General features: G+C 37.6%; 1 protein-coding gene across 1 annotated transcript in view; it reads right to left on the bottom strand.

Moving 5' to 3' along the window:
- Positions 1–9,593, bottom strand: part of ASIC5 (acid-sensing (proton-gated) ion channel family member 5) — a 15,593-nt gene extending 6,000 nt beyond the window's left edge. The window contains 7 exon segments of the mRNA XM_010082281.1: positions 363–426; positions 429–515; positions 1,130–1,279; positions 2,249–2,368; positions 3,524–3,755; positions 5,648–5,954; positions 9,554–9,593. Of these exon segments, the coding sequence (XP_010080583.1) occupies positions 363–426; positions 429–515; positions 1,130–1,279; positions 2,249–2,368; positions 3,524–3,755; positions 5,648–5,954; positions 9,554–9,593 (1,000 nt within the window).
- Positions 9,594–10,284: the final 691 nt, after the last annotated feature.

Raw genomic sequence — 10,284 nt, 5'->3', positions numbered from 1 at the left:
TGCTGAACACCTGCAAAGTAGGTTTTCTGCAGTACATGAGAAAATCTATGACTTCTTATGGATTTAGTTCCAGCTCTTTTAGGAAGTCAGGTTGAAGACTTGTCTCACAGCCCTGAGGCATAATTTTTCTTTCAAGTTTTTTGGCCTGCATCTTAAGGATAGACAATGATCAGGTGCTAGGTCTACAGCTGGCCAAAAATGTTAATTGTTTTCTCTGAATTTAAAAAAAAAATTATATAATTTTAGTTAATCCCAGCTGTAGATATCCCTCAAGCATATGCCTTATCTCTGCTGTTCAATAACAGGTGAGGTCTCCTAGCAAGATGATAAAGATATAGTATTATGATATTCCTGAGAAATACCCGGAAGAATGAAAGGCAAACAGCCACACCAGTCCTGAATATACCGTGCTCTGCATTCTTTTCCTGCAAACATCCATTAGTAGTATAAATCTTGTGGTACTGAAGCTTTATATCAGGCTTGCATTCTCCCCACGGGTATTCTTGGATAATTGACTGTAGGAAAATAATAACAACAGAAAATATTGCATTCTCCCCACGGGTATTCTTGGATAAATTGACTGTAGGAAAATAATAACAAGAGAAAATACAAATTTTTGTCTCTGTTTTAAATTTAGATACTATATTCTCACATTTTAAAGTGCCAAAGGAAGCACGTTGAATCCATGAGCAGTAACACTGTGATTTAATTGGAGGCAATTACAGTTTGCACTTTTGGGATTATAAAATCATTTCCTCTCTCTCACAGCAAAAGCAGGACCTGATCAGACAGCCTTGTGTGGAAGGGCAGTCCACTCCACTTGGATTCCACTAGGAATCAGAGACTGTTAATAGTTACAGCACAAGTTGATGGAGAACTGCTGTGGTGTCCTTGTACAATGTTGGGAAAGAAAGGCTGGCTTTAGTAGATACAGATTATGAATACCAATGACATTACCTCCTCCACCAAAATAGCAGTAATTTTGTTTGTGTCTGGAGGAAATGTTTATTTTTAGGAGTCACTTTGGCATGACAAATATTTTAACTTCCAAAATGTCTAATTCATTGTCACACTTCAGAATTAGAGACAGTAAAGACCAATATTTCTGCTTGATGGACAAAGCGCTTACCTTCAGGTGGCGGATTGCGACTCGTGCATGCATGCCAACTGGTGTTAATAAACCTAAACCATCAAAGTGTGGAAGCTCTTTGGGTGAATGGATAACAAAAGTTATACCAGTGTCAGAATAACCGAGATCAGGTTCATCAGTGAATTGTTCCTGATAGAAAAAGAAGTATTTAAAATAGTTTCAGCTTTGCTTACCCTCTGAAGCTTTAGCTATATTTTAAAATGGTACTATGCTTTTTTTACTTTGTCTCGTATCTCTAGTCACATCCTAGGTAATTTACAGAAAAGTATAGAAGCAAGCTGACTTAAATTTCCTTTATTGATTGCCTATCTGGGTTTCATTCCAGTTACTATAAACTTTATTCCTTCTGTTATCTCCCAATTTAAAAAGCAAGAAGGCATAGATGAACTTCTACTCATAACTTGGATTTGTTCCTTTTACTTGCAACAGCCCATCATGTTTCAGTAAACTTTCTGTTACTCTATCCAGAACCTGTCACTCCTCTCTCATAATTCCTAGAAAATAAAAGTGAATGTCTAAGTCTCTTACCACTCTAGATTTTAGTTTTCTTCCCTGATCTCCCAAGGTGATAATCCCTGAGTTTTCTGGTTTTGCTGGTCAAAGACAAATCTAATAAGATCAGAGACTATTTACAGTGCAAAAAAAACAGATCGTAGCTGGCCCTGAGCACTTACAGCTGCTGCTGCAACTAAAATTCAGTACTTCTTAGAAATTGGCATTATATGACCTTCCCTACTATGTCTTTTATTAAAATGAAATGTCATCCCAAAGTCCTTGCATAAAATCAAATTACTGCTCTGATGGTGTGTTTCAGTTGTAGGTGGACTGTGTATATATACAGATTTACACTCACAGCTTTCAGAACCGTTTAGCTGGGGACAGTTGATAATAATTCTGAATTTTTAAGTCTGTATTAGATCTTTCCTTTAAAATACCCTCTCAATCAGAAATAGTCTTAATACAGATTTTTGTGCATTAAATTCTAAAGGTCTGTGTAAAACCTACCAAACAAAAACCCCAAACCAACCTCCAAACAAAACATCTCTACTCATCTATAGGTTATTACACGATTCATTGTAATCATTAGGATAGCTGTACCTGTTGGACATCAAAAAGTAAATGTAAGCCTCTTCCGGACAAACTCACTCTTCTTGCTGGAATATTATCATGATTAAAAGTAAAGCAGTTTCCGTATTCAGTGAAAACATGTTCAAAATCCTTTAGTAAAGGAAAATAGGGAAGAGTAAAATGAAAGAACGTTCGCTTGAAGTTTCACTAGTGAGTCACAATGCAGGAGATGGACTACTGGTTGTTTGTTTGGTTGGTTGGTTTTTTCTGCAAAGGCAGTGCTAAATATTGCAATCGGAAAAGTGGTAATTGATGGAAATATCCAAAAGGATATCCAAAAAATATCCCTTTCTATAGAGAATGAAGTTTGAAGGAGAAATTTCACATTGTTTATTAATATCCATGATCTGGTCAGAATAATTTAATAAGGTCCTGTTGTTTTTCTATACCTGTTACATAATGTAGAAATTATATATTCAAAACCAATTTGTTAAATTTTTCCAGTAGATGTTTAGTGAAGATGGTTTAACAAAATAAAGTACAATATTTGCATTTTGTCCCAAAGCCACTTCATCATTTAACTGAACACATTTGTTAGTATGACTGAATCTCATTGCTTTAGTTTTAGGTATTAGTACTAGTGTCTTTCAGTTAAGAGAACTCTCCAATGCCTAAATTTAGAAGCTACAGAATATCTGAAGTTTAGATTAATCTGCAAGAATATAGGCCTGACTTTTCTGTTCATGTTTTCCATCTAAGTTGGGAATTGCTCTGTGGAACAATCAACATAAAAACTGGATTATCATATTCTTTGGCTGTTGTCCGAAATTCTAAAAGCTGCGTTGTTTTCACCTTATTCTTTAAAATGCCTGTAGAGGCTGCATATATAGTTACCATGGCTGTCTATGTTTTTGACCTCAGGAACAAAACAGTGCAGTCGTGTCATGCAAAGAACTCAGTTCAAACTTCATTACAGGCTGGTTATGGAAAAGGTTCTAGATACAGCCTGGAGGTATGGCAGCTTTCAAAGGCTGCTATCTGTGCTGAAGTGGCACTAGGCAGAGAGCAATTTAGACTGAAATCCCATTTTACAGCTCAGGGAGTCCAGCAGGCTGTCTCTGCGGTCAGTGGGAGAATCAGGGTCCTCGAGGTGATTTAAAGCAGGACTTTTTTTTTTTTTTTCTCCATTGGCCGACTGTAAAGGGAAAACAGGGGGAGTAGCTGGCAAAGCTAGATGTCTCAACTAGTAAGAATACATCCCCTTCCCCTCCATGCTACTGTTTTAGTAAAATAAAAAATATTTACCTGTGGGTAACAGGGCTTTCCAAAAAATTCACATTCTAGCAGTGTGCTGCTGTTCAGATAGAACCCATTTTTCCTTGTAAACTCTCTGATGCTGAAGTTCTGGTTCCCAAGAACGAAATCGTGTAGCTCTTGAGAATATTTATTTTTCATAGCAAATTTTGGGAGAGCTCCAGTCACAATGTTCCAAATTAAAAAAATTATTTTGAGGTTGCTCACTGCATGAGCTTGAAACCTGTCAGTGGGAAGGAGAAAGAATTACTTGGTGTTCTGCAGAGTTGTGGGACTGATCTCAAGGCTGCTCCTGCACGTCTGTGGCATGATTTGTTGTCTGCTTGCAAACTAGAAGTGATTCTCACCCACCACATTACACTTTGATCTCTACAACATGAATAAACAATATATTCTCCATTTCTAGGAAGGTATTTTCGTATCTGAAAACAGAAAATGGATACCTTCCTGTGGTTATTCTTGTCAGTGATATTGGAAACAATTCTGTTGTGTGTGGTTGCTTATTAAAAAAATAAAAGACAAAACCCCCAAGTAGATTAGACATCTGCATAAGCCAACAATCAGATTTGTAGAACTGATGACAAGCTGAACAGCTGCATTTACATGTGGGAAAGTAGCTGGGAGGAGCTGTTCCTTTCAAAAAAGCTGTCTTCCATCATTTAGAAAATTGATTTCTAAGTGCTTTTGCAGTAATCACATGTACCTGCTTTACTGCACTGCACCCCAGTGTAGAGAGAGTCTACCTTTCCATGAGCTCTGGGGCTGGGGACACAGTGGTGTAAACCAAGGGTGATCCTTACTCCTAGAATCCACTTGAAAAATATCAAACCCATGATGAGGTGTTGGAGGTGCTTTCCTGATATACAACACTGAAGTCCTTTATTGAAGTAAAGTAAGGGTTTACAGAACAGTTATAAGTTTGAAAAGAGAATAAACACAAATGAAACTACAATACCACATTCTTTAGAATTGCCATTTTATATAATTCTATTTAAAAAACATATTGATGTATCTGTATAGTACATCTTAATGCCCCAACTTGGGCAAGATCGGTAGGAACAACTCTTCACAACCAAATTAGAGTCAAAAGATCAAACTTGGTTACTAAAAGGAGGAGGGAAGGATAAGCACAGCGTGGACAACAGATGGATGTGGCAGCAAACTGTTGGTTAGGTGAACAGCGGCCATGCTCGGTAGCTAACTGTTGTAGTGCTGTCATTATAGTTACAAGAAGTGAGGCATTTTTATAATAGACAGCCCACTGTAATCAAGAGGGACTCCTATCCACAGTGCATGCTGTGCCGTATAACCCAGGGTGGCTTTACGCAGGGTGGGGGGAAGGAGGTCTAGCAAGGCAGAAGGGCTCCAGACATTTGAGACCCAGACTTCTGGCTGATTCTGCTAGCAAAAGGTAGAAGAAAGCTTACAATTCTTGAGGTGACAATGTGGGCAAACTTTCTGTATTTCTAAAACTCTTCCTAACGTACATATTTGCTCTAAATCTCAGGCCATGGGTTTATTACGTGATTTTCCAAGTGGCTGCATCTGAATCTTGCCTGTTATCTTCAAATGTAGAAATCTGTAGTGAAGTTCCTGTTTAGGTACATGAACTACAAACAAACCAAATGCTTCCCTCCTGCAGATCCCACTGATATCAGTTGGAACCATAATGGCTGAGCACCTCGGAAAGAAAAGTATCTGCTTTGCCCAAGATTTCTACATTTGCACGAGGATTCTATTTGCAAATCTTGTCTTTTATTTTTAACTTGGATGTGACTGATGACTGTCCCCTAGTTACACTGTAGAAGCAACACTTGCACATAAAGAGCAACACCACAGAGTTTTTTCTACTCCAACTTATGTTTTGACACTTAAAAATCTGTAGTGCTATTGCTCATCTGAAGGAGAGGGAAGATTTAAAAAAAAACAACCTCCCTTTCTGCATTCTCGTATTTTCCTCTTCATTTGAATCTCATGCAGTGGTTTGGAAGACATGCCCCTCAGAACCGTGTTTTCCTTGTTTTATGTGATTTGTTCAAGCAAGTTGCGGAACCTGACTGCTTTCAGATAGAAAGGTGTTGCCTCTCAAAAGCAAACAACAAATGGAACTTTTACCTGTTCAAGTTGCAAAAAGTCACGGCAGGAAATTTGACGTTTTCCACATACTGAACCACCACAGTAGTTGTGGTTGGCCAGCTGAAGTAGTAGATGAAGCGACTGCAGACTTGCCAAATAACAATGGCAAGACAGCCTGTGACTACTAGCAGCCACAGCATTTTGCGAGTCTTGCTCTGTGTTTGGACAATGTTATGCACTCCATGAAACGAAGTGGATGAGGCAAACTCCTGATGGTACTTTCTTCTGTCTTCCAAATGTGGCAGCAGTTTCTTTATTAAGGACAATCGTATCTTTTCTGATATTCCTTAACATTGAACAAAGTGAAAACACATTTTTAAAATTAGAATTTAAATGGCACTTAGGAAACTGTGTAATTCTGATACTGGAAAGCAGTTGTAAAATTGGTCTTTAACAGTAAATTCTCTCTTTAAGTAGTGAACTTGCTTGTAGGGATGGTCTAGAGCCCTGTACGAGTTGTGTGCTAGGAGATTAGCTCAGTGTTGCCTGAGAACGGACTATACTTTGTGATATCCTAAGCACACAATTTTAAGCACATTGATATAAAAGAGTAGTTCCGTTTCTGTGGAAAAGATTGGGTCTTGACATACCTCAGTGATCTGAAACCTTAGGTTGCTGTCAACCTACTGTCAAAAGCTAAGCATCTGATTTTTACAGTAACATCCCATTAAAGGCCTGGTCCTTCACACTTCCTCTGAGAAATAAGGTAAAAGGGGAATAATATGAAGGGGAATTTCATTCCTTCATTATTAAAAGTTTATGGATAAAACTTGAAAGGTTCCGAGTTCAAAAGGAAATATTTTTCTATAGGTTCATGCTAGTCTGTTTCGATAACTTTGAAATGAATGTTTTTAGTTTTCATTTACCCTGTGGTTTTTAGAAACTGAAGAAAACCAAACCAAACCATTTTAAAAATCTAAGTTTAAGAGGTTTAACAGTAATGAATATGCTCGATACCTGGAAAGTAGTAATTTTCTTATGCTTGTTGCTGAATGATCTTTTGAGTGTGGATTGAACAGAATGTTCTCTCTCAAAACATCCAAATGAGAGAAACTTAAGACCTTTCCCTGTATCTAGTCATAATTGGGCCGGTCTCTTCGCAAAGCTCTTCATTTACAGATTGTTATCCGCTACTTTATTCTGTCATTGAGAATGTCCATAAGAACAGTAAATAAAAGAATGTTTGTGAGACAATAATAATTAGGATGTGAAAGTACATTATTTAGATCAGTGTTTAACAGCAATTAAATGCTTCCCTAATTCCATTTTTTTAACAAAAAGGAAAAATAGATTTAATAGTGTGGCATGTGTTGTAGGAAGAGAATATACCCTTCATAAAACTGATTTACCTGAGGCCATTACAGTTGGGCAAAGGAACAAAGGGATGTAAGAGTCATCTGCCAAAGCTATCATGACCACATCAGCACTCTGGGATGTTGCTTTGGTCTCTGCACAGTCTTTGGACTGTGATAATGAAATCCCAGATGGTGCTGGATTTCAAAATGGTTCTGAAGGGAAAGAATTTTCTTTGTTGTTCTTTAAAGATCTATGTAAGAACTTTGATCAATACTAGTATACTTTACTGTGACCTCTTTTTATCATCAGTTTTCTGCTGGAAAACTGTTCAAAAGTTTATCTCCTAGCTCCGGTGACTATTACAAAGCTGTTCAGCCATGTGTCCTTTGTACATTGCACTGGAATGAGCTGGATTTCTGGTTTTCCTGCATTTGAGTAGTTGGCATTTGTAGGCTTTTTTCTCACCGGTGTGCGTGCAGTGGGACAAGCACTTTGAGTGTTCCCCAAATAACAGCAGAGCAAAGTACATTCTGAGCACGTGTCTGCATCTGCTGCCCAGAGACTCCAACAGGAGACTACAAGCAGGTCAGACCCTTTTCACCAGGGAATGCACTGTGTGTTTATTCCTCCTGTGCACACTGTGCTAGGCAAGAGGATGAGAGCATATCCCTACATAAAAGTCCATTGCTATCAAAACCCACTAATTAGCTAAATCAGCGTAAGTGTAACTTAGAATCTATGCAAATAGGTGATTAATCTGTATGTTAACTCCTGTGCATAGCTACTGCAGGGAGTATTCATGGTGTTTTATCTCATTGTGAAGGATTTGCTGTTAATGCGTAAGGTTATCTAATATCATCCTGCTTGCTGCTTTCATTACTGTCTTTTGCCAGAGGAATTACCAAATTAGCACCACTAGGGCAGTGACTCTAAGAGTCCTTACTCTAATTGCAGATTTCATTAGAAAATGCTCTACTGAAAAAAAAAAAAAAAAGGAAAAAAGATTAACTACATAGGGTCAAGTGGTAAATCTCTAATATGAAATTTCTCACACATGGGAGACTGGAAAATAGTATGAAATGTGTAAGCCAGGACTAGTCATTCATTTCAGGATTTGGTCTGTTTGTGAGGAATAGGTACGTTCCAGTGATATAATGAATAACAGAATGGTTATTCCAGGTCTCAGTTAATAATACTAACATAATACACAAAAATAATGACAGTGGGTATGAGAGTATAAGTTATTAACCCTTCATTCTATGCTGTGTAAAACTTGGGCTGTGTGTATCGGGGCTAAGGTTGTGTAACCAACACAGTTGAACTAGCTGTAAGTGGGTTAGAGTATCCAAGCTGCTGCTAGATAGTAAAGTCTTGCAAGACTTTAGACAGACATTAGACCTCAGACATATTAGACAATAAGGTCTTGAGAGCGCTATGTTCTTTTATTGGCAATACAAAGTACACTTAACATAGTCAATACAATTTCTTTTTGTCAGAGATGTGAATAAAACCAATATTTATAGAAGTTCTGAAGATTAAAGGATAGATAAGTAAAAAAAAGCAAGGAGATAACTAAATGAGAGGAATTCGGGTCCAGGAGCAAACCACTTCTTTGGAGCCAAACATGGAACATGCATCTAAGAACTAGTAAGGTAGCTCATACGTTCAGATGGGCTGCAGATTATTTTCCTCAGGAAACACTGAAGGGAACACAAAGAAGCCTCAAGAACCATCCTGGTTAATCAGATAAACCTGATTTCCCAGACAATGTTGTTAAAGCAGAAATTAATTCCCTGTATAGATAACCAGGGATTCATGGCCAGGGACATACTACTAAGAGCTTATATAAAAACCCAAGAATTTCACATATCTTTAATGTTAACATCATAAATTAAATTTAAAGGTTCTTTAAACTCCTATTAGCAGGTAATTGATCACAAGCTATAACTGCTCCTATACGGAACTGATAGGTAATAGTAATAAGCTCTTTGATCTCATGGGGAAAAAGATGTAACAGGATCCAGTGGGAAGAACTGGAAACTAAGCTCTTGCATAGCAGCAATCAGGTACAGCATTTTAATTTTTGCATTCCCAATGTTTAATTGTGATTGAATATTTATTAGTGAACCTGCTAAAAAAGAACGGCTTTTTAAAAGATAGCTCAGCTTCAACCAGAGCTCTTAACTGAGGAGTTGTTTCAGGGAGGCTATATGTGCCCTCTGTGCAAGGGTTAGTTAGTCTAGCTAGATTTGTAATTTCCTTTTTGCCTTAGTCTAAAAATCATTAAAGTATGGTATCATTCAGATAAGTCATTGCCTAGTTAAAACTCTGTTAGCTTTATTCTAAATGCATAAAGGACCAATAGCTAGGGACTTTCCCTCACTACTTTAATGTAAGATTTTTTTTTTCTACGAGCTTTTTTCATATCTCCCTTCTTTGTATCTTGAAAATGTACTCTACTGCTATTTTTGGACAACATTGCAAGAGAAACAAGAGAAGTTTTCTCATTTTGATTGTCAATCCTGAAAAAAACTACCAAAATGTAACTAAAACTCTTGGTAAAGCACTCTAACATGTCTAGACACATACCTTTAGCATCTGAGTGAATGAATCTCCCGAGCTGGTCCATGAGGCTGTGCTTATTTCAGTAAGGAAGGAATGGAAAATAAGCTGCCTTAACCTTGGGATCATTGCTAGGCAATGGCTTTTATAGAAAACTAAATGGGAGGTGATACTCGATGACACATAGACCTGGGCAATTTACCAGCTGGGGTTGCTATGTTTTACCTTTAAATAACATAGTCTGCAATATAAAAGAGAAGATTAGTTTTATGATGGGATCAGATGTATGTATTTATATATATTTTACAAGTACATATTGCACTAATAATAGTACAAGTGCAGGCTTGTCTTGTGCATTGCATCATCTTACAAATTTATTTCATAATTTTTCCTTTTGCTTTAGAAAGACCAGTCATCCTCACTAAAATACTGCACTGTTCAGAACTGTATAGGTCTCTTTAAGCAGATAAGGAGCCCTTCCTGCTCTGGAGGTCTGCCACTAGGTTCTTACCAGCAGCGGGATGCAGTTCATCCACACTTTGAACAGCTGTCTTCCTAACCAGCTCCAGATTTCATGTTCTTGTGGGCTTTAGGGAAAATGAGCTGTTATTCCTGAGAACTAACCCTGTGGGCAAGGGTGAAAATGCATGCAGAGTCAATCATTCCAGTAACTCCTTATGAAAAAGGACAGAGACTGCTTTTGTGTTAGATATGTGGTATGATCTTGTGTGAAATTTGTTTCAAGGAAAGAACTGAGC

This window comes from Pterocles gutturalis, unplaced genomic scaffold, assembly GCF_000699245.1.
Source record: "Pterocles gutturalis isolate BGI_N339 unplaced genomic scaffold, ASM69924v1 scaffold22939, whole genome shotgun sequence".
NCBI lineage: Eukaryota > Metazoa > Chordata > Aves > Pterocliformes > Pteroclidae > Pterocles > Pterocles gutturalis.
Note: the sequence above shows the minus strand (reverse complement) of the source record. Positions and strands in the feature narration are given on the sequence as shown.